The 25,841-nt window shown below is 37.9% G+C and overlaps 1 protein-coding gene across 10 annotated transcripts in view; it reads right to left on the bottom strand.

Annotated features, from left to right (window-relative positions):
* Window positions 1-1,101: 1,101 nt before the first annotated feature.
* UNC79 (unc-79 homolog, NALCN channel complex subunit) overlaps window positions 1,102-25,841 on the bottom strand; it is a 103,124-nt gene continuing 78,384 nt past the window's right edge. For 8 of the 10 annotated variants that reach the window (XM_084519949.1, XM_084519953.1, XM_084519954.1 and 5 more), the window contains 9 exons: window positions 24,631-24,735; window positions 19,972-20,049; window positions 16,729-16,818; window positions 13,538-13,713; window positions 11,683-11,869; window positions 9,869-10,066; window positions 8,179-8,256; window positions 2,235-2,276; window positions 1,102-1,458 (listed from right to left, as the gene is read on the bottom strand). In XM_084519949.1, the coding sequence (XP_084376075.1) occupies window positions 1,258-1,458; window positions 2,235-2,276; window positions 8,179-8,256; window positions 9,869-10,066; window positions 11,683-11,869; window positions 13,538-13,713; window positions 16,729-16,818; window positions 19,972-20,049; window positions 24,631-24,735 (1,155 nt within the window). In that variant the 3' untranslated portion in view covers window positions 1,102-1,257. Of the gene's footprint in view, window positions 1,459-2,234; window positions 2,277-8,178; window positions 8,257-9,868; window positions 10,067-11,682; window positions 11,870-13,537; window positions 13,714-16,728; window positions 16,819-19,971; window positions 20,050-24,630; window positions 24,736-25,841 lie in introns of those variants that run through there. The other 2 variants (XM_084519952.1, XR_014693295.1) reach the window with 2 other exon arrangements.

Genomic DNA, 25,841 nt, shown 5'->3' with positions numbered 1-25,841 from the left:
GATTCTTAGAGTGGTAGTAAAGACTTTATAATAGCTTTCTAATTAACAAACGTGTTTATGTTGTATTTCTTCTAATCAGTGCATTGCAGTAATAAGTACAGAAAATAAAACTGTGATTGCGCAGATTTAAATTACCAGAGGTGGTAAATTATGGTGCTCTTAAGATTTGGGGCAAAAATCTCTGAATTTATTGATTCCTCCTTAGATTTCAGCAGGCTTTGGCTGAGTCCTTTAAAGATATTAAAATGCATTTGTTATTAAAATCATGTTCAATACAGTAGTATGCAAATGTTGTGATTTGTTAATATTATGCAAACTCTCAGTTCCAATCACACTCCTCTTGAAGTCTTGTAATGCAATTTCTGTAGACATCAATAAAAATAGGTCTGGGTTATCCATTTTTAATTGCATTGTATACAAGTATTACAGAAGAATGCAATACAGTATTCACAAAAATCAGAGAGGCTTCTATGAAACCTACAAAAAGCAGCACAGAATCAATGAAGTTAAAGCAATATTTCAAAAAATACTAAATTAGATTTGGCAGTTTTGGAAAACAGTATTGAAAAAAAACAAGACAAATGAATTGGCACAGTTTAACAACCTAATTTCTAAGTGCACTTTATAATAACTCTCCTTACAAGCTGCTATTTTCCCAGAAGATGATGACAAAAAGCCTCATTAGAATACCACTGTTGTGTAGTGACAGGTTTTATTGCATTGCCAGCTGTGACTCTAAAAAAAAAAAAAAAACCTCCCCCAAAAGCTATAAAGGTTCCTAAAAACCCTGTTTTCTTTTATCATCAAAAAATAGCAACATAGCACTTCCATATGTTTGTGAATAGCTACAACTCTAGTTTTAAAAAAAATAGAAGTTAAAGAAAAGTAATTTTTTGTTTTAGCTTCAAAAATAATGTAAAGAAACATTTATTAACGAGATATTTCACTGACCAGAGAGATATGTACAATGTGATAGACTTGAGTCTAATCCTGCAAATATGTTCATAACTACAGACTTGAATACCTGTTGATCCTGCTCATTTGAGCACAAATGAGTAAGTGTAATTAGGGACTGGCAAGGTCAGGCTCTTAGCTTCACAGCTTCACATAAACCTTTCCACAATCTGTTCTGGGCTAAAAAGTATAGATACAGTATATGCTCTGTATACTGTGTTGTTTTTTTTTAAAAAGGTGTTCTACAGCTATCACCCTGTTATTGCTAGACTAAAAATGAACATTTGGAACAATTGACATTAATCATAAAGGATAAAATTGAGATGCAGCTTCCGATGACTGAATTTCCACTTGAGCCATTTTAAATTGGGTACACTGCAGCCACTTGCGGAGCACAGACGAGCTATTGTTCATTTGTCCTGACCCCTGTAGCATTCTTAGGCTGTGATGGTTGACGTTGCTTTGGATGGCTTGGAGGCGTAGCTGGAGTCCAGCAGATAAATGCTGTTGAAACAATGTAAAACATTTAGTTTCTCTAATGTACTCTAGTAGTAAATGTACTTATTGTCATCAAGCGGTGGTTGTTGGTCAGAGGAACTTCCTCCACTGCCCCAATGTCACCTTTCTTTCTTCCACAGCCTATACTGCAGCATTGTCATGAAGGACAAATATGCCTACAAGATCACCATGTTTATCAAAACCAACTACATACTTAGGCCACATCCAGCACCTTTATATCCATTAATAAAAATCTTGAGTGGCAAGCCACACTGGTCCACCTCACTCTTCCTTACAAATAGGGACAGCAGGCACAGTCTTACCCAAGTAGTCCCACAATATCTGATACATACATATATATGCACACACATATGTATATGTATGCATAAAAATATATTCATTTTTATATATAACAAAAATCCATCTTCTGAGTCAAGACTCCCAGTCATTATCTGTGAAGAAAGTTTCAAACGCAAAACACAAAACCTACCAGCTACCATTTCAGTGAACAGTGTGGAAAGGCTGGGCAGCAGAACCTGGTTATTGGAAAGTGTGTCAAAAGAAACAGAGAACAGCACTGAGTACAGGGCAAGTACCGTAGCTGATGCTCTGCGTACGCTCATGCCCAAGACCTTCAGTGCTGAGCTATCCAGTGCATCTGGATGTGCTACAATGACCTATTTTCAAATAGTTTGGAGACCAAGTCTACTGACCTTATTTCCAGAATTTACAGAAATTTATAACACTGAGAATAAAAGGACAAGTTATTAGAAACAACTTACCTTTAGATTTGACTGTATCATTGGCAACCACATGGGTATTAGCTGTAAGAAGAGATACGTTTTGTTATTATACAAGTGACTGTAAACATGTTCCAGTTACTGTGAGACAGAAGGGTATCTCTATCCCATTTAACTGTCAGAATGGACACAGACTGAACCATAAATCTTCAAATGTGGTTATTTTCCAATGATGTGTATGTTTTAGGGGCGGATGTCCCTGAGGTAAAGAAGCCAGCTTCCTTTGTTTGCAGCTTGATGAATCACCAGTAGCAATTACTGATAGCACGGTTTAAGAATCACCTTAGACAATGATGAGAGTACAAAATAATAAAAAAGGTGTTAAAGGAAATCACTTCTTATTTTCCTGTGAGGGTGTTTTTGTATGTGTAAGTGAGCAATATTGGAATGAATACAGTATATGTTCTGCATTGTGAAGTGCACATCAAGAACTGAAAAAACATAGAGCAAAAGTTCCTATTAATAAGACAGATATTCAAATGGCAATCAGCATTTTATAAACCACCAGTCAGTGCCACTGCTTCATTGCAGAATGTGACCTGTAGTTCTGGAAGCACAGACAAACTCTCCTAAATATCCAAAATGACAAGGCAAGGAGGTCTGGCAATCTGTCACCCATGGCTGATATTAATTTCAGTCTCCTGCCCTTCAGAGAACTTTTATTTCTGAGTAAGCATAACATGACAAGCTTCTGGAAGACAGACAGGCATTTCTAGCAAAAGTATTCACGTTATCCAATATTAATTTAACCACTGAGGTTCTAAAATGTTCCTCCAAATGGCATCAAAATTTGCAATTTACCAATTAAGCTACCGGGAGCTGCAAGTTAAACCTAATCACTATTGACAACATTAGATAAAGTGCTGTTTCCCTTGTGCAAGGAATGATAATTGTTTCAATTTCACTGCTGTTTTGCTAGAGAATCATATGCAGCACTGTCAGGACTGATTACTTAGCCTACCAAATGAAGAACCATATTCAAACCGCAGCATTAACAGAAAGATGAATGCCAAAACAGCTGGAACGCAGCCAGATGCAGAAGATGTGTGAGTTCTGTGTATCATTCTGTGGACTTTCACACCAGATGAAGTGCTTAATAAAGTCCAGAGCTCCCAGGTCAAGATGTGGTTTTTGGAGAGGTGGAAATAGGTACATGTAGTGAGAAGCTATGTTCCATGCCCCTCTGCAATCAGAAATGTCACTTAAAGTTTCATTCAGCATTAATGGAGCTAGCCAGTGGGGACAGAACTGGTGTCAGAAACATGGCAAGCAAGAAGGAAACTAGGCAGAAAACCCAGGGAAGGGAATTCCTCAGGGTCAAGGCACCCTTTTGCATCTGAACCAACAGTTTGGACGTCTTTTACAGTCAGCTGGGAGAAATACACACTTCTCACACCTCCTTTGGAACAAGACAGATATCTAAAGCAGATAAAGATGAATCATGACCTAAAAATAAATGTTTATATCTATTGACTAAAAAGGGTTTTCTAAGGAACTAGCTCACACTGATATTTATGCTGTAGAAGTCTAAGGTCAGGTATGACTACTGTCATCCAGCACCACTTCTGTCTTTCAGGATCCAGACACACTTAGGGAAACTAAACATCCCACTGCAGGAACAAGAAAGTAAACCTACAGCTGCCAGTTAGATAAATAAGACAGAAGAAATTTTATTGAAGTGCTTCAGTTTTATGACCTAATCCACAGCCAGCCTTTTTCACACAAAGGAATAATACAAAGGAAAAAAACAGCTGGGAGAACACATTGCTGTCAGACACTGTCAATTTTTTGGAATTGGTATTTTCAACAGGATCATGTTGATGCCAGTGCAAGTTTTGATAGAAACCTATCTGGAGAACAGACTGATTGCTGTACCTTTCTGGCTCCCCAGTTCTGCTGCCTGCCCAGGTCTCTAGAAATCTACTTTGCAGCCAATGGAGAGTTGCCTATTCTCCCTGGGTCTCTGGAAATGATTCTGTGGTTTGCTGAACTGCTCTCTTCTCTTCTCTAGGCTAATCTGCATCAGTGTCTGTCCTTCAATAGCTATTTTCCCCACTTTCTTTGACCTAGAAAACCAGAAGCAAAGCTGAACACTATCACTTCAGTTCTCCTAAAGTGAAGTGCCTTCCTCAGAGAAAAATGTAATTGATAAATTATATACGTGAGTATGTATACATCTTTGTAAGTCCATACATACACATACACGTGTGTGTATGTGCACTATCTCAGTCCAACTTAGAAAGGAAAATAAACACATAATGGTTGAAATGTATTCACAGGAAAGAGACTTCATTTTCCTCACCAGATCAGTCAAGATGGTCTAAAGTCAGATCCAAAAATCATCCTCTGAGAAAACAGGAAATGGCTCAAAGACCATAGATAGCAATTAAAGACGTGTCTCAGTAAGCTCAGTATGAGGTTAATAGCCAACACAGTACCAGGAGGAGGAATCCTCATAAGTATCAAAACAAGCAGGAGATGAAGGACTGCTTATACCAGGCACAAAGAAAGAAAGCACTTCTTTCAGTGAAGGAGGAATGAATTGTTTACGTCCTCCCTTTCTCTCTTGTTTCAGGACAAATTTTCAGAAAATGGCCGCTTGGAACAGTTATCCCCTGAACAGCCTGGCATCATGTGACGTCTTCTCATTGCGGTGCATTAGAAATGTATGTGTTGGATCATGCATTATTACACAATGACTTCATTAACAAGAAAAGTTTTTGCAGCACCTGGCTTCTTCAGGTGGAATAAAAGACATTGCAGTAGATATTATGTGAATGATAAATTATCAGGATTTAACAATGCTATTGTGCCTGTTTCCAAGAGGATGTCATTGGGAATTATCACTTTTGCTGAAAGAATGTGGGGAAAAACTAGGATAAATACTTATACAATTAATTAGCTTTGGAAAAAAAATAGTAACTTGGGACTATGAATCCTCTAATACTATTATGCCTGCAGATGCTCCCACAGGATTTCATGTTAGGGCTAAGTAATGGGGATTTAGTTGTCCAGATTCTTCTCCTTCACCTCCAATCTACTGAACATGAAACAAAGCTTAGCACCTTAACTGAATTTCATGGGTTTACAAGCTTGATTTTATAGTAACAAAACCTGATTTAACCTGATCTAGCATATTATCGATACTGAAATCAGATCACTGATATACTCTGAAATACAAACCTCTGGAAGTGTTCATTTGAATGGTGGCAGGAATTTAGCCCTAAAGGCCTCTCTTTTTACAGCTTCAAAGCCATTCTTCCATCTTCTTTAAAGACATATCCTTGTCAAATTCTGGACATCCTGGACTGCTCCTCTAGGGAGAGCCACACTCACTTTGATGTCCTACGCTGACGGTTTCTGTAGTGAATTTAGTCACTGCTGACAATAAATGTATGTTTTCACAATGAATGTGAATACTTTCAGGCCAGTTAACATTAAAGCCTTTAATTTTAGCTACTAAATTTTCTATTCCTCCTTGACAATAAAAGACTAGAGTAAAACAACAGTGACAAGTCTCCTTTATGGCAACAGAAGAACTATATAAACCAATATATTTCAGCTAGATTAATTTCATTTCAGAAAAAAAAAAAAATCAGTTGCATTTAACTACTTTTTTTTTTTTTTTTACAATTTTCTGGGAAAAAAAAAAAAAAAAAGAACTTCAGAATAATATGATGGGAAAAAATGCAAAAAGGCTAGTGAAATTGATTCATGCTTGTGCATCTACCCTGATCCTTTGAACATCTATTCTGTTCCAATCTGGGTAGCATAAAAAATGCACAGAAGACTGCTGATTTCAAAAGGATGAAGTGTGAATTATTTGATCTCTTTTACTCAAAGAGTAGCCTGTTACACTCATCCTAGGGGAAGAAGATTCACTATCAAATAGTATCTGACTAAGAAAGCCAAGTAGGCACTTAAGAATAAAGCGACTATGATATAAGGCTTTGTTATCAACCTAAAAGAATGTAAGGATCTGAACAATGAGGTGGATCTCCAAAGGATCTGTGATGGTTTAACGTTACAGACTGGCTAAAAATTCAGACAGTACCTCCTAGAAGTTCTTATAAGGTCAGTGACACCAGTTGAGTCCATTAGAGGAATAAGACCAGTACAACAATGGAAAGAGGATCAGAAGTTCATTCCAAAAAATCAGGTGAATTTGGATTTGAGATTATGTTCTGGTCTTACTAGAGATTTTATTGTCTGTTTTGCTCTACTAGATTTTATGTCTACAATAAAAAATCAATCTCAGGTTGTGGGGTTTTTTTGTTTGTTTGTTTTGAGTTGCAGCAAAGCAAGGGACAGTGTCTCTAGAAATCACAATTAAACAGAATCACAGAATCACAGAATTTCCTAGGTTGGAAGAGACCTCAAGGTCATCGAGTCCAACCTCCAACCTAACGCTAACAGCCCTCCACTAAACCATATCCCTAAGCTCTACATCTAAACGTCTTTTGAAGACTTCCAGGGATGGTGACTCCACCACTTCCCTGGGCAGCCTGTTCCAGTGCCTCACAACCCTTTCAGTGAAGAAGTTCTTCCTAACATCTAACCTAAAACTCCCCTGGCTCAACTTAAACCCATTCCCCCTCGTCCTGTCACCAGGCACGTGGGAGAACAGGCCAACCCCCACCTCGCTACAGCCTCCCTTGAGGTACCTAAAAAGAGCGATAAGGTCACCCCTGAGCCTCCTCTTCTCCAGGCTGAACAAGCCCAGCTCCCTCAGCCGCTCCTCGTAGGACTTGTTCTCCAGGCCCCTCACCAGCTTCGTCGCCCTTCTCTGCACCCGCTCAAGCACCTCGATGTCCTTCTTGTAGCGAGGGGCCCAAAACTGAACACAGTACTCGAGGTGCGGCCTCACCAGAGCTGAGTACAGGGGGACGATCACCTCCCTAGCCCTGCTGGTCACGCTGTTCCTAATACAAGCCAGGATGCCGTTGGCCTTCTTGGCCACCTGAGCACACTGCTGGCTCATATTCAGCCGACTATCAACCATCACTCCCAGGTCCTTCTCTGCCTGGCAGCTTTCCAACCATTCCTCTCCCAGTCTGTAGCTCTGCTTGGGGTTATTGCGCCCCAGGTGCAGGACCCGGCACTTGGCCTTGTTAAACTTCATGCAGTTGACCTCAGCCCATCGGTGCAGCCTATCCAGATCCTCCTGCAGAGCTTTCCTACCCTCAAGCAGATCGACACACGCACCTAACTTGGTGTCATCTGCGAACTTACTGAGGGTGCACTCGATGCCCTCGTCCAGATCATCGATGAAGATATTAAAGAGGACCGGCCCCAGCACCGAGCCCTGGGGGACGCCACTAGTGACTGGCCTCCAACTGGACTTGGCTCCATTCACCACGACTCTTTGGGCCCGGCTATCCAGCCAGTTTCTAACCCAACGAAGCGTGCGCCAGTCCAAGCCAAGAGCAGCCAGTTTCTTGAGGAGAATGCTGTGGGAAACAGTGTCAAAAGCCTTGCTGAAGTCAAGGTAGACCACATCCACAGCCTTTCCCTCATCCACCCAGCGCGTCACTCTGTCATAGAAGGAGATCAGGTTCGTCAGGCATGACCTGCCTTTCATAAAGCCATGCTGACTGGGCCTGATCGCCTGCTTCCCCTTCAAGTGCTGCATGATGACTCTCAGGAGGATTTGCTCCATGAGCTTTCCTGGCACTGAGGTCAAACTGACAGGCCTGTAGTTTCCCGGGTCTGCCCTCCGGCCCTTCTTGTAGATGGGCGTCACGTTTGCTAGCCGCCAGTCGATTGGGACCTCCCCCGATAGCCAGGACTGTTGATAAATGATGGACAGTGGCTTGGCCAGCTCCTCTGCCAGTTCCCTCAGTACCCTTGGGTGGATCCCATCCGGCCCCATCGACTTGTGACAGACAACACCCTTAGTTAAATATTCATGATGTGGTATGCCTACCTTTACAAAGATAGTAGAGTTGCATTCCTGTAAAGCCTCCATTAAACTAATCACATGTAGACACACCATTTCCACCATCTTGAAAAAAAAAAAAAGTAAAGCACAAAAACAAATTAATGTCCAGTGTTGTACACTAAGACAACAATCCCTAAAAAGAATCTTGTTGTATTTGCTTGGCAGTTACAATGAATCACTAGATGTGTATTTATCATCTACACATAAGATTAAGTATTACATGTACATACAGGGCATATTTTTCTTTATTTAATTTTCCCCTGATACAGCAGCACCTGGTAAATATTTCAAAGTATTGAATGCATTTTAATTCCTATCACACATCAAAACAAGTTGCCTTCAGCTTTCTTCATTTCAGACATCATAAATCCTTTTTCATGCCTCTGTAGTTCTCATCAATCAAGGTGTCAGAAATTGGTATTTTTATTTACTGAATCTGTTGAAAATTAACGGAGCCACAGAAAAGCATCTCTTTTCCCCTCTCCTATTAAAGACAATTTATTGTTCTGAACTGGCAGCTAGTCCATAATTTCTCCATTTGTACCATAAATTATGACAGATGCAAATATCATTTATTTGGAGGTAGACAGCATTTTATGTTTTATATTATTTAAATTCATAGGTACAAGACAAATACCTTCAGCCAACAGTAAGTACTTACAGTGCCGGCATGAACTGTGTGTACATTCCCCTAGATAATAATAACCTTAGCTTTTATGTCACGTTTTTGTTTTTTGGTTTTTTTTGGTTTTTTTTTTTTTTTATCTTCAGAGTGCTTTACAAATACTAACTAATTAACCTCATAACACCCGTGTGAGATGGGCAAGTATTATTATCACATTTCAGAGAGCAAGTACTGAGGCAGATAGTTTAATAACTTGCACTAAAGACACATAATGAGACACTTTCCCAGAATAAGGGTTGTAACTTAGGAATTCCAGGTCATATTCTTGTCCGGAGGGCTGACATTTTCCTTTGCGTCTGACTGAACAACCGTCTAGTTAGTAGCACTATGCACAGCTCCCATTCAGAGGCTAAAATATCATTTAAACACAACTTTAGGTGTTCCTTGCCTAATATAGACAAGACAGAAGGAAAAGGTGAACATTTTCAAACTTTATCTCTAGGGATGTCCTCTTCAAGTCATTCACTGCTTAAAAATGTTTCCAGAGATATCTATGTGGCTTATTTCTGTTGAGGAACCAATGGGTTATGAGTAGTCAAATATCAGCAATGTTTGTTTTTCACCATCATGTAGTAAAAAATATCAAAATGGTTATTCACAGAATTCTCCTAAAACAGTTGCTCTTGTAAGGCAGAGTAAGATGAAACAATAAGGCCAATGTGAAAAGTAGGAAGATAAATAAAATGAGACTTGAAGAAGAGAAATAAGATGAGACTTGAAGCAGGGAGCTCTTAATCCAGCAAGCAGTGACTCTAGCTCTTGAATGCCATGACCCTGTTTCTGGCAGATCCTGGCTATATATATAGATCCTGCCTCAGGTCCACTGTAGGGTTAAACCACCACAAATTAGCTTTCGCTTTAGTTTCTCAAAAGCATCAAAGTTGCTTTAGAAAGTTATTCAGCGTCTGATGTATTCCACTGAAATATGGAAGAAAAGCCAAGCCCTCTGAGTTTAATCTGTACTGAATCTGTGCACAGCATCTGACTCACCACTTTGTTATGTGCCATTAGCTGTAGGATGCTAGGTGTCACTCGGCTCCAGAACTCCAGGGCTGTAAGGATGGCTGTAAAGCTAAATTCGTTCTGATTCTGGACTGTCGGAGCTACTGCCGTTTGTTCACAATACACTGTCCAGAGCTGAGCAAATATAAATGCATGGAAGAGGGAACACATGTGCAGAACAGATGTCTGTAAAAATAGAAAAGAGAGGACAATGTTTATTGAAATAAGTGTATTCAGGTATAGTGCAGAAGCTTTCATCGAAGTACTCCTCCGTCATGCATTGCACTCTGCAGTCCTGCCCCTCATTCCAGAATGTTTTCCTCTGATTAGGAACTAACCAAGGATGTTTGATAACATCTTCTCCATGTTTAAAAACTGTTTTTATAACTAATAACTAAAAACACAGTCCCATGCAATCTTAATATATGACATTAAGGTCAGTCCCTTTAAAGAAAAGGTTAGTTTTGCAGAACAGCAACTCAGAACTTGTCCTGAGACTTTCTTGATGGAAAACTCCCACCACCATCTGCAGAAGGCCTGGAAGCTGGGACATTTACATCTCCATTTCAAAGATGCTGTTGGGGTACATCAGTAAGTCTGGTCACCTGCAAGGAAGGATATCATACAAAGTACAACATCTTACACCTGTCATCCATTTCTATTTCACTGGGACACAACTGCTCTCAGTCCATGTAAAGCTAACAGAGAATTCATCCTGTGTACTCAAGCATGACTTGGCTAGTAAGTGTCATATTTTGTACTGTCTGAGCCTCCAAAAGTGCTGGACATTAACTATTCTATTATAAGAAAGATGTTGCTGGTCAGAGATACTTTCCTCAGTTTAACAATGCAACAATGATTCATGCTCTGTGGCAGTATGACTGCACCAAACATTGCAATGGTTGCTTGGTAACTGAAAAGTGGTATTTCAAAAAGAAAAAAAAAAAAAAGCCAGAAGACATGAATGGAAGCACCAGTGCCTTGGCTGGGTGAGGGGAAAGAAAGGGAGGATTTTCAGTATCAGACAAATGTGTGATCATTCTGCTTCTTTAGTTAATCAAATCCTGCTTGGAGTCAGAGTACTTCTGTATCTGTGTTAAGCTGCTGTTGCAAATTGTTTACAACTTGCAATAACACTTCCTGTCAAGCGCACCTTCAGAAAAATAAAAAGTTGTGCTTGAACCATCATAGTTTGTAATTGACTCACAGCATTTATAGGTTATCCAATACTACTATACACGTGGAAAAGAATAAGCAATTCTCTAGAGATTTGCTGCAGAGATGGTCATCGCTAAAGGTTCAGTTTGGAATTCAGTTTTTCCTTCCTTATTCCTGTGCTGAGATATTTTGAAAAAGTTAAATCTCAAACTTACTTGTAGTGATTTCATCATCAGTTTACTATGCATGAAGAGCTAGCTATGGCAGAAAAATTATAGATTCTTTTTTTCCCTTGATTTCAGCTTTTAATAGTTTTACCCCTCTTTTTATCTTAGGAAGAAATAAATACTCCCATGTTGTCCACTTTAATCCAGTGGGATCTTTCTTATAAAATAAAAAAAGTAAACAGTTCTAAAACTCTAAAACTGTATTAGTGAATTACTTCAGAAACGCAGTCCATGGGATACTGTGCTGGAAATACAAGCCGTTTTAAACAGGACATGAGTTTACATAATTTAGTTTTGATGATATTTAGAAAAGTTTAAAATTTCATATCACAATAAAAATACAAGTTAGTGATAAATATTTTTCAATAGTAAGGCCAGTATATACCACATCTCCTCTTAAAACACAGAATCCCTTACCTTCGATTGCTCTGGAAACCCAATCAGAATAACAATAAGGTGGTCAGCAATTTGTGAACCTGCATCCAGTGGAATAGGCATGCAAGATGATGGAGAATTTGGACAGACAACATTGTGTGTCAGAGACCCCAGGAGTAGCCAGGACAGCAAACGAATATGTGAAACACATTCTATGAACTCTTTGGGCCTGTCAAGAAAGAGCGGATTTTATAATGCTGCAAAGTTTTCTATTTTTCCCCCAAACAAAGAGCCTCTTTAAACACTTTGCAGATGCAGTCTTAACTGTGCTGGAGGCACAAATCATTGGCAGAATTTACAAGAAGACTAGAATCACAAAGAACTTAGTGGACTCGACAACCTTTAACAAGTCTAACAGAACACACTTGGTGGGCTGGGCCTAAGAAATGGTTTCTATAAAAGACCAGAACATGCACAGTCTCACTGGTTCCATACACAGTGATTTTTTACACCGAAATCATCAAATCAGAAGAGCTGCCCAAGGGAAAGTGCTCCTTCCAGGTCCCCTAGACAGTGTATGGCTGAGAAGGCTATGGCAGGAAATTCTTCACTCCGAGACAGATGCCCTACCTTACTTTTGCTGTGTTGCACTTCTCCACAGGTAAAGTGGAGCTCATTTCTCTCCTCCTTAGCCTCTCCTTGGACATTTGGACTGCATGCTTTTAAGGGCAGGGACAGACTATGCTTTTTTGCGACACTTATTAATTATTCATGTAGTGCAATCTTCAATTGTAAAGCAATTGTGCTTAAACAATCTGAAAAGGAATAGTACTTTTCAAGTATCATCCTGTCTATCCCCTTGCTGTTAAAAAATTCAAACTACATACTCATTTAAATTCATAGGCTTAGGAAAATACATTGATTTTAGATCAAGAAACCACTACCTAGGAGGCCACTCACTACTGTTATTCATTTCTAATTTCATGTTGTTGTCGAGGACTCACAGAACCAAAGAGGCATTCCATTTTTTTTTTTCTTTGTATAGACTCTGATAAAATGTTCATCTTCAAGTACCTACAGGGTCTCACAGGAATTCCCCATCTTCACCTTGGAACGTATAATGCAATTTTTACACGTGTGAAACAGAAGCCCAAAGAGATAACAATTCCTTATTTCCAAAACTAGGTATGTACACAGAAGTACAGGCAGACATATCTGTAGGACTGGAGCCCAAGCAGCCTACTCCCCAGAAGCCTGGGGCAGGAAGTCTGGAACAAAGTTGGGACAAAAATACTGATTTGTTAAAACACAGTCCAGTGGGCTACACTCAAAACATCTCATTTGCTATCACTGTAAGACAAGGGACAGTATTTTGCCCTTCTTTCTTATCATACGACACTGCATACTCTCACAGCGAACAAAAATAAGAAACGTGTCTTGAAGAGCAGGATTTCTCTCACCTAACTTCACTAGGTGAAGTCAGTATTTTTACTGACACCTGAATAGCTTTATGTTTACAAATCTCACTCATTTGTTCTCAGTAATATCAATGAACATTTCTCATTTTTCTCCCACCATATTTTATACAAGTTTAGGACTACTCAAGTACTTGCATGCTTTTCACTGTCTGTATCTAGATCAAGAATCAAGTTCATTTCCAGTGAACTCCAGTCAAGTCAAAGGAGTTACTTTCACTGTCTCTTTGGTCTGTACTTTAAAAGTTGCACTGATGACCTCCTCTGGTAAGGATCCTGTTTGCTGCTGACCAGCTGTTTCGATGTCCCATAGCCACCACTCCCAAATTGTCCATCCTACCTATTCAATCCATCAATAAACAGAATTCCATGAAGATTTCTAATTCATTTTAATATTCCTATTTGTGGAAAAGCATCCTCACCCTTGTTGCATTGCAGAAGGAGGATGGTAAAGCCAAGGCAAGTATCGGATCACAGCTTTGTTGTCTCTGTGGTTTCCTCGTGTGATTTCCATAGCAGCAATCTGAGCTAAACCAACTTTCAGATGCCCACCAAATGTGTCTTCATGCAGTGGCTGAGAACAAGTCTTCATGTGACTCTGCAAAGCAAAGACCTTATTTCATACCTGAAAAGAATATTCTATTTCACTTCCCTGCAGTTTTTCTCAAGGTCTCTACCTGTCTATAAAACTGCAAAACTCAGAAATAGGTCTAAAAAAATTATCCAGTCCCTATATTAGTAACAATATTATGATGCAGCTTTTTCCATGGAGCCCATATTTTCAAGAGACCACACAAAAGGTGAATTATACAAAATGAAGAAGCACCTTTTGTACCAGCAAACTCAGCAGCTGATAAGTACAAACTAATGGTTGCACATCCAGACTGAAGATCAAAGAATCCAACTGTGTAACAAGGTAGCACTCCGGGCAGGAAATGCCATCTTTGTGTGATATTTCATTTACATGTACAGAAAAGCCGTCTATCATTTACCAACGGTATGACATTGTAGCTCTATTCATTTGCTACAAATACCTTTAAGCCCTGGAAATATAAGTACTAAACCTTTTACCAAGAAACCTGCATACATCTCTCCCTGGGAAGATAATTACCCTGTTTTGACAGCTGTAAGGAATGTTTCACTGATGATCCTTGGGATCCTTCAGTACTTCTAGTTGAGCACACTTTGCATTACCTTCTGTCCCTGGACTAACACATGCTGAGTGCATGTGCATACTTAAATGAAAAACATATGCTTTGCACAAGAAAAAACAGGCTATCAGTAATTGAATTATTATAACAGGATAAAAATCAGTGGATCGGTAATATTTTATAAAAGATAAGGACCTGACTCCACCAACTTGTACTCTGAAAGATCACTTTAAGTCACTTTCAAAAGAAAAAAGAAATGTATCAGCATGTATATCTAATGATTTTGCTAAAGAGACAGGTATGAAGGATAGAAAGGTATGCAGGCAGATATATTCTTCAAAAATAATGGAATTTTCTAATTAAAAACCTATCTGAGCTCTATCAATTAAAATATTATCCCTAAGGAAAAAAAACAAAGTACAACAATGTGAACAGAAACAGTAAACTGGAACGTGATTATCTTAAGAATTAACATTTAAACTTTGCTTATAATGCAATAGTTGTTAATATACAGGACTGCAAATAATTAACTTCTTTCACAACGACTGTTCTCAGACGCACAAAATAAGACACCAGAAATGAATAAACAACTTTAACCACGTTTGCTGAATTCCTATATAATGGTTTTTCTTTTACATATATTTATTATATAATAGCATTTAATAACTTTTTCTCAGTTCTTGTGTTTTTTCTTCTGCAAAACATCACTCAAAATTTGAGAACCAAGATTAATCTTTTGCTGTTTGACTGCAACTAGTCCTATAAAGCATATGACATTCTTTGTGTGAATCTGGTAGTCCAGATGTTGTTGATAATACATACTCATAGTAAGAAATTATACAACTGGATGATCTTAGAACTCACTTCCTAAGAACACATATGTGAATAAAACCCAGAAACACAAGTAATTATATTAAATCATTTTAAAAGAAGTGAATCTAGATTTTGTGAATTTGTTTAAAGTTTTGGCTATTTCTAAACTTAGAATCATTTGCAATATTTTCCCGACTATCACAGGAGCACGTGTAACTTTCTCTAAAGATCCTACCAGAATCCAAAAGTAAAAAATATGGCTTCTGAAATTCAGCCTTATTTAATAAGAAATGCCTTTTCATTTTGCAAAGACAGACAAAGCTTATTCTTCACTATACATAAAATTACAGCCATTTTTGATTCTGTTAAGTTCACCTTTTTCTTAGAGTCCTGTATTACATGGACTCATATTACATGGAATCAAATCAAAACAACATAAAACTTATACCATTTGGTTCTGATTTCATTTTAAATGCTACAGAGTACAAATCTGGGGAGCTTCTTGTCTAATTTCAAAACATAAATGTGACGAACTGGGTAAAGTGTTCATTTATGTTCTAGCTATATCTGGGTGCAAAAATGTCATAAATAAATAGTCCTACCAAGAATAAAAAAGCATAAGTAATCAACATAATGGACTTAATCATTGTAAGAGCATTTCTAAAAATCAGGCTACAGTTCAAGGGAAAAGGGGGTACAAAGAAAAAGTGCAAGTAGGAGAGATCTTTCTACAGAAAATTTTTACAAAGGAGATAGGATAACTGCAAGTATTTACAAATAAATTTTACCATTCCCCATTTCTTTGGAAGTGGCAAATGAGATGTATTTCTATCTCATTTATGATTTATTTGCCAATTTTGAAAGCAGTTCTGAACTGGAAGAGAAATGGGTGAATAGCTTTAAAAAGATACAGTGCAAAGGCAATCCAACTGAGCTTAAAATGATTAATTCATTTGTACTTTGAAGTATATTTCTAGTCCAGCACAAAAGGCTGCTTCTCTTTATTGTAGGATTTCTTTTAAAGCTCAATGGGATTCAAGGCATCGGGCCAACAGGGTAAGAACTTACAAAAAGGTGTTTTGTCCAGAAGAACAAGGTTACTGTGAGTTTCAAGAGATGTCATTTTCAGTTCCTCTGGGATTCTTCCTCCTTTATGGTATTATCTTGTAGTGAAGTGTACCCTCTGGGGCATGGTGTGAGGTCGAGGGGGCAATGGGAGAGTGAGCAAGCAAACATGCAAGATAAACCAATAGGGTAAAAATTCTAACCTCATCGATTCATTAAAAAAACCTCCAGTATCAAAATCCACTACAGGTTACCATTTTTCCTGTCTTGCCTGTAACAGAAATTTTGTATGAACTCACAGAATGAAACACTCCAGTGTGTTGCCAGTAACTTTCATCAGGATTAGTGCAATAGTAGAGGCCCTTTCAGGGAAACACCATACTCATTTCTCGGGAAAACAGCTCCCAACTAATCTACAACAGCTCTAACACTTAATTAATAAGAACAATAGTAATAATAATATAAAGTCAGTCTTCCTCAAAGACTTCCAATGGTTTTTTCCATTGGCAGGTTACTTACAGAAAATATATTAAAAACAGATACGCACATATACGTATTTTAGATCATGTATGCCCATAACCAACCTTTAATTTGGTCAAGGTATGCATATCTGCAATGAAATCCAGCACTTCCCCAACATATTGCCTCATGCATTCCATTGCTGCTGTTCCACACTTGTAAGAAAAAGAAATACATTTCAGCACCATATATAAAAGAAATATGTTTAAGCACCAATTTCTGAATCTCTTAATGTTTTTTCTCTTTGCTTCTTGTTCACCAGAACACAAGTTCTTGTCTGACTCAAGTTCTTTGTTTTACTTTTCAGTTGGATTACTTTACTCTAATTAGGAATATGCATTCTTTGATGTTTTTCTTCTCACTGCATTTGCCCTCTTATCTGATGATAGCATAAAGACAGACCAGGCACTGTAGCTTCTTCATGAATCATAAAATACTCTTATCTGTAACAGCAGTGAAAGATCAACTGATGAAACTTTCAATAATATACTTGTCATGCATCTGAAATTTACAGCAGTCCAGAATCAAAGTCTTAAAAGTCAATGAGAGTTTAACAACCCAGTTGTTCAACCAGCTGAGCATTTCTGCAAGTAAAACCAATCAGATACAATCCCAGAAAACAAAATGCAATCACAGGAACAGATGCCCTCACAATCACATGAATTATGACAGACAAACAGGGTAAGTGACTGGTTTCATGAATTTTATGTGCAAACATCACTGGAATGAACACTGATGGAATTTGGTACTTTTTTTTTTTTTTTTTTTTTTTTTTTTTTTTTTTACACTAACAAAGGTTTTTGGGATATTCCTGTTATGAAGTCATATGGCATTTTAATGGCACTCAAGCTAGTTGCAATTTTCAAAAGAAGATGCACGGGTGGTTAAAAGGGATGAATCCAATCCTATTTGACCCTAAAGTTGTAAGCATTGAGACGTGGTCTGTGCCAGAGTAAGAACGACCAACGACCACAAAGGGAAAACAAAAGGACTCAAGGTGGTGCTTGTATTCCCGCAGTACACATTTTCATAGTTCCTTTCCTAGATCAGTGAAAAACACCAATCTGGCCTTCAGCTAGTACAAGACATATCCAAGATGTGCAAAGCAGTCAATTGAACAAAGCCGTCAGATTAAATAAAGGCTTCTGACAGACCAGAGAACCCTGGAGAAAAGCTTTCAGAAGGTGATATGACTGACCCATGAGCCACCATATAATGTTTATATGTTAACAATCTACGGTGAAGATAATTCTAGCTGAATTCAAGAGGAACTATGAATGTTCAACATTCCTCAACATCTAGTCTATATACACCTTATTTTTAGGGGCCAAGTGTAAGCAATGCTTAACTTTAGAGGCTATTCTTCTTAAGGTGGCAAAAAGCACTATTGTACCAAGTCATAGGCTAAGGACAAAATATTGCAAAATGCTTACAGAGGGAAAATATTCTTCTCTGACCTTTATTTAATCACCTGTGCTTTGAAACACAGAAACACAAAACTATCTGAGTATATAAATGAATCAAATTTAGTTTTGATCACAGAAGTATTAAGCCATAATTGAGTTTTAGTGGCTGAAATTTGAAAAAAAACTGTTAATGTTCTATTTTTAAGGAACTAATCTGAGTGCTTCTCATTTTTCTAAGTTAGTATCCATCTACATGGTGTTGAACTATAACACCTTCTGGCTTTTCAAATGCTATGCAAGTCAGTTCCTTTGACAGAATAAAAAACAGTAAAATAAGGTCACTGAAAGCATATCCTCCATCCAGTTTATGTGGAGTAAGGACCCCACATGGGCTCTATATTACTGAGTGACATAATTATAAAAGATACTATACTCAAACCTCTGAATAAAAATGTTCTGGTGCAACACTTCTCCCCAGCCTTTTGTTCCATTCAAGGTTCTCTATGATTTCTTCTGAAATTATCACTTACCTATCATACCTTGTAAAATCCATTTAAAGATGTTATCTCTATCTATTTAAACCAAGCTAAAACTTTCCACTGGGAGAAAAGGTCTTACTAAAGATATGAATTTAAAACAAAAAATATAAATAAACACACACACACACAAAAAACACTTCAGAAGATATATAGGAAAAGGCCTGATAGGTTACCCCTAAAGCTGCCAAACACATGCATGGAAACAGGTCTTGGTCTGGCTGGGATGGAGTTTGCTTTCCCTGTGGTGGCCCATATAGTGCTGTGCTCTGTACCTGAAGCTAAAACAGCCCTGATAAGCACACCAATACTTTGTCTCTTGCTGAGCAGGGCTGGCACAGAACAAGACTTGATTCTGTGATTCTGTGAAATCCCCAGAAAGCCTGAGGGTAGGCAAGAAGTGGGGAGTGGACATTGCCAGGACAGCTGACCTAAACCGACCAAAGGGATATTCCATGCCATACGGTGTCACAGTCAGCAATAAAAGGTGGGAAAGGGGAAGGAAAGGGGAGGCACTAGCTATGAAGACCCCAAACAACCACTATACATATTGAGGCCCTGCTTCCCAGACACGGCCAAACATCACTCATTGATGGGAAGTAGACAATAACTGTGTTGTTTTTTTTTTCCTCTTTGCTTCTGTGTGGCACTTACTTTTTTTTTTCCTGTCTCTTTTCCCTTTAATTAAATTATCATCTCAACTGCCTCACGCCTTTTTCTTTCCATCATACTTTCCTCTCCCCCTCTTCTTTTTGAGGAAGGGGAGCAAGAGAGCAGTTGTGGTGGAGATTAACTGCAGGGTAAAACAACCACTGGCTATACTTCATTCAGCTGTTGGGGTATTCAGTGACATGTCATGGAAGAAGTCAAGCCCTACAACTGTGCTACTTCCTTGCACATTCACCAGCCATATTTTCAACACCTAACCAATGATGAGCATTGATAATTAAACTACATTCATCAGTAGGATATATATGAATGCCTTATATTACCAGAAAAAAAATGCCATTAACTCAATTTTTTAACCAAATTATCTTTTGTCAGAATGGAGGCAATGGCTTGTAGTTTCCCACTCTGATGTCATTTTTTGAGGCATTCAGCTGGTCTGTTCTCCAGATTTTGTTTTCTTGAGCACAGGCTCCAGCTAAAGGCAGACATATGACTTAAGATTATTAGTGAGAGTAAGGGAAGCAGTATCATGTCCAAAACTTTTCAACATTAATAACAAGGAAAAAGTGTATCAACTTCTGCCTGCAATATAGCTTGCTAGCCAGAGGAGAAATAAAAAGAACATTCAAACAAAGCATAATGAGCTAAGACATATTTTTAAAAGCCAAAACTAAGAGGTGTTTGATTCAATACTTACTCCAGGCATAGAGGCAATCATCTGTTTATGCAAGATTGTTGACTCAGCTAGTTTAGTTCCAGCATCTGCACAAACAAACTAAGAAGAAATTAAAGATGAGTTATTTTTGAATTATTTGTGGAGGAACCTGAAAACCCTAATAAGTTATTCATGACTTCATTACGATCACTTCAGATCTCTTCTTGCTTATATTTGTCGTAATTTGCCCTTAGAGCTCTCTTCCTTTATAAAGAATTCAGTTTGCTCACTGTTATAAATGAGACAATTTCAATGACAAAAAATTGACTTTTACATACTTGAACATGTGCATGCTGTGCAGAAGCAACTTTAAGAACATTATGTAATAAATCAAGTTTTCCTTTATAAGCATAAATATTTATATTTGCCGTTCCTTGGATATATACAATCATAGAATCCTTTAGGTTGGAAAAGACCTCTAAGACCATCAAGTCCAACTGTTAACCTAGCACTGCCAAGTCTACCACTAAACCATAACGCTATGCACCTCATCTACACATCTTTCAAATACCTCCAGGGATGGTAACTCAACCACTTCTCTGGGCAGCCTGTTCCAATGCCACAGTACCCTCTCAGAGAAGAAATTTTTTATAATATCCAACCTAAACCACCCTTAGCATAACTTAAGGCCATTTCCTCCTGTCCTATCACTTGCTGCCTGGGAGTAGAGACTGACCTCCAAAACATCTTTCATTACAGTTTAAAACAAGATATAGGAAAACAAGGCAGCATGCCATGTTCTTTACTGTGATTACAATGCTTTCATTTCAATAGAGTTCTGCAATGATTTAATCAATTAATTTAACCAATTCATCAATGATTTAATATGAACACACTGGTATAGTGTAGTTTAACTTTAGCATAATAAAAGCAAAAAAAAAAATCCATACTGTTTCTGAGACAAGGTCAGTATCATTCTGTTATATCTAAATACCTTCTTAAGTAGTTTTCTTATGTTTTTATTTTCCTTGATTTCCTTTTTTTTAACTCTGTTTCAAATCTCTTGCCCCAAAATCTCTGATGTCCACATCACCCTTGCATTAGATCTACCATTACTGTTATTTAACCTTTATAAGCTTTAGTAATATATTTGACACCACACAGATGATGTGCTTGTGCCTAAAATTGTTGTGCTAATACTGTATTTGCAGTTGAGCAATATCTGTCAATGATGATGCAAAGTAACTTTCTAACAAAGAGAATACAGAAAAGAACTTATAAACTAAGGTATAAGCCTTGATTTTCTTTCTTGATAATGAATACTGTGGTACACAAACTGAGACAGATTTGACTACGCAATATACTTTACAATTGTCTAATGTATGCATTAGCAGTGTTCTCAATGACTGGAACTCTTTTTGAAAATATATCAAATATACTTCACAGACCTAGAATTTATTCTTGTGCTTCCACGACCTTTACCTTTCAACGATAGATTTATTCTGAACTTAAGACTGCCTACTGAGACCTGGAAACAACTCATGTATCAAACCTATGTCTTGACCAAGAGTCTGTTCTTTGGGATAAATACCAGAAATACATATCTGAGTTTAGATTAATAATCTAATTAGGTATCCTCAGACATAGGCCTGGCTCCAATAGACTTCTTTTGCTTAGAAATTATTTTTCACCAGAATAAGCCAAACAAAAATAAAATAAGAATCTGACTCATATTTCAGTTGAGAGGTAGCCTGGAACTCTTCTTACCAGAGCTGTAATGATCACTCAGAAAGGAAAAAAAAGCCTTAGGGTTATGGGCTATGTCAATCCAGTCTTTGTCTTAGTTTTAGCAGTAACCATGACTCTCCACTTCTCTTTAAACAAAAGACCCATTAATGGACTTATGCAAATAGATGACAGATTTTCTCCTAATGGTGTCTGTATCAGAAAGAGCAATACTGATGCTGGATCTGTTGGAGAATAGATATGCTGTTTTGCTGTGTGAAGGATTTCCCAATCATTTGCAGGTAAATTAGGGTTCCCTTGTAGTACAACAAGATGCAAAAAAAAAAAAGCACTAAAATTCCCTGAATAATCTGGTTGCGTATATTTAGCATTCAACAGTGAATGCATTGCACTGCTACAGACACTATACAGCACTAAACATAGAAGTTAAAAAAAAAAAAAAAAAAAAATTGACAAAGAGAAATGTCATTTATTTCAGACATTTTCTTTTAATAACAATAACAAAAAACAGCAGCAGCAGCTAAAAGAACTCCTACTGGTTTCCTGCAAGCTTTCTATATTTTTTGCACAAAGGAGTAAAGGAGTTTGGGTTAGACAAGATATTAATTTATATGTGAAAAACAGCTGAGAAACTCCATTCCATTTCTAATGAACAATTAGGCCTTGTTTAGCTTATCTTTCTCATCTTTTGACTACCAAGTCCAAGGATCCTTCCTCAAGTCACAATGCAGTCAAGAGAGGATAGGACAAACAGACTCAGAACAAGAATTTCTTTTATTTCCAGTCCAATCCACTGTCATTTGTGTTGGCTGCTACTACAAATACTCTAAGGTGTTAAAATGTTACTGGCAAGAGATTCAATGCCAGCCATGTGTAAAGAAAATAGGAAATGAGAGTATTCCCACACTGCAAAAACATGAGGAATGGGCAAATAATTGTCATGCATCTTCCTAAGGTTGTCTGATGAGATACAGCATAATGTTCAGTTGGGAAAGTCTGTGGAATGAAGTGAATTACCTATATAATAGTTTGTCTGTATGATATCTCTATTCATAATCAGAGTTGTAAAAGTATATATTCCTAGCAATGTATTATATGTAACTTTAAATCCTTCTGGTCAGTAATTAGCAGAGCAGATCTTCACAAATACATAAATTGGAACCACGAGCTTTACACTGATTTACAGTAGCTGAAGGTCTGGCTGAAAATAGGAGTCATCTAATCAAAACAGGTCAGATATAGTGAACCTTAGGGACTGACTGAACAAACAAGTCCTAATGAGACTAATATAATTTAAAGTCAGTGAAAATCCTGAAGATGTACACTGATGAAATATGAGCATAAGAACAGTACTGGGAATCAAAATGCTGGGTGAAGAAGCTGTTCCTGTGGAAACCCGTGGAAGAGCAGCAGGTACATGATGGCCTTCATTTGCTAGGACAAATCAAGGAGACAGACTTTTTGTGCCCATTATCATCCAGAATAGCTATGCAGGATTGGGATGATCTGGTTAAAATTCTCATTCTTTGTAAAGTGGGCTAAAGATACTCTCATCTTAGCACTGATGTCACCAATCACCCTGATAGCACCATATAATCTGGAATCAATGTGGGTGTCAAATGTACATTCCTAGGAGCTCCTTTGTTAGACAGCCCACAACTGATCTATCATTGAAATAAAGTATTCCTAGCTCCTTTGTTATTTTGAACATTTTGACTGAATCTCTGTATTCTGTATGCTCTGTCTGCATAGAATCTTGTATAAAGACTAACATGTTCATGGATAAGGGGCTGTCTTGGAAATGAAAACAATTTCCATTTGGTGCTACATTAACTCTGATTTTGAATCCATAAAACTGTACCAGACAATTTGAATGAATACTGTAGAGGCCTTGCATGGTAAAGAGGTAAGCAAAGCCTTCCATTCCATTAATGACACCAAAGAAAATTAAAGCAATTAATACACCTTATGCACTGTTGTATTTTGAGAAACCTGCTAGTAAAAACAAATATATATCTAAGTGGTTACCGTGGTATTCAAATTCAAGAGGCTGTTGAATGTTTCAGACCACACAGTACTGAGAGCTTCCAATTTGCACAGGCAATGGAAGAAGTCATCACCATCCCTCCAGTAGGCATCCATGGCAGGTAGTCTGAATACAACCCCTCTTCTTTACCATTGACTGAACAAAAACAGAAGCTGGCTGCTTCGGACAGCAGGAAATATGGCTTACTTCATCAGCCTCTGAAATATTATATAAGACATTCACAACCACATTGGATGCTGTTGTGGAAGGTATGAATGAATCCCGAAGCGAACATAGTATATGGGAACAGTGCTAGGAGGAAATCCCAGGCAATTATCATTTAGCCTTTACTTCCAGCATATAAGAGAAAGTTTTCCTTACTGACTCTATCAGGTGATTGACTGAATGTTAAGGACAAGTGTTTACCAGTTCCAAATTCCACTGCCAAGACTGAAGTAGTATGTTTGCGTTCCCAAATGAGGACTTCAGGATTGACTAGACTATGAAAATTAAGCTTCCCCATCATTTTCACCATAGGACTGAGCTGTGCAAAATAATGGAGCAGTACAAAAAAGTTACTTTATACTGCAATCTAGAAGAAGTCAGCTCAACACTGATGCCCATGGTATCAAGCTGCATCACTACAGCTTAAGACAGAAAGAGGTTGGTGGTTAAGTTATTTGAATCTGATGGTCTTCGGTTGGAATGAAAATAGAAGTCTAAGAATAAAACAAAAAAGCAAGCAAACTGTGGGAGTCTTAGCAGTATGCACCTATGGTTACAAATGTAACTGGATTCAAATTTTAAAAAGTGTTTCCCCTGATAATGCTGGTACTTTTTGCAACCATGTTGGACTTGAAAATTCTTTTTGCTGAATTTCAGTTAAGACAGAATCTATGTGAGAATAACATGAGTCAGATCTCCTGTACCTGCACCAACAGCAATAGATTCATGTCTGGTAAGGGTGACTTTAACTTCAGTGCCTGTAGCAACTCCAATATGACACTGCGTGTCAAGTAGAATTTGTCCCTTTCCTAAAAGAGAAAAACACAGAATTATGAATGGCATGAAGTTCACTGACACCCACTAGTAAACCATAACAATACTTTTATCTAAATTTAAAAATAAAGTTATAGAAGTGCACTTTTTGCTCTTATCTTACAAAAAGGCTGACATCATTCATCAATTATCCAATTCTACAGATCAGGTGGAATGGACATAAACAAGAATATGCATATGATTTTTGCTTGACTTTGCAAGGTATTTCACAAGAAACAGACAGACGGTCATACAGCCCAGGCATGCACGGTAGATCTCCCTGCATAGTTACATATAAAGGGAGAAGGAAAAGCGGCAAGGATTGACACAGAACAAAACTGGCAATAGTATTTAGCATTATTCTTTCATTAAACCTGCCAAAAAAGGTCTAGATTTTACCATGTATTTTACAGTTGTCATTCCCCTTAAAATAAGGTTGTCTGCAGTAAGCAGTACTTTTCCACTTACACAATAAAATCTATCTTGGCTACAGCTGCTACAACAGAAACGTTTTAAAACACATGGGGGAAAATCAGCCAATGGAGATTAGACTACAGAAGCCTAAGAGCAGAGCTGTAGAGCTGAAACAGCAAGGAGGTGCAAGAGATAAGAGGAGCCTGTTACACATCATACTTTGACGTTCTGCCTTTAAAAGATAAGATAAAAATGTGGAACAAATGCATAGCCTGCTACTGACCATAGCAACTCAAACATTTGGATCAGCTAACAGACTTACATCGAGCTCTCTTTCAAATGACCATTAAAGAAGAAAAAGATGTCTAATAGAGAGAGCACATCCAAAATGAGATAAAGATTTAAAGATTAGCATCTTTTATCTTGTAAATCTCATGCATTTGTCTGCTCACTTGAATAAGTTAAATGCCTGTAACTTTTCTCTTAGTCAGGGCCTCAGTTACTGCAAAATGGAGTAATGCTGGCCTTTTCCTCTAAGAAATCGTGCAAGGTTTAATTAGTGACAGTCAGTTTGTAGCCCTTCTCCAGCTGCATACAGTAACAAGCTCAACTAAAAGGGAAGGAGTTGGAGGAGGTGAGTGGCTGGAAGTAAGACTGAGCTTTGGTTACTGCAGACCTAAGTTCCTCA

This window comes from Aythya ferina (assembly GCF_964211825.1).
Source record: "Aythya ferina genome assembly, chromosome: 5".
NCBI lineage: Eukaryota > Metazoa > Chordata > Aves > Anseriformes > Anatidae > Aythya > Aythya ferina.
This window is presented reverse-complemented; position numbering and strand designations above follow the sequence as displayed.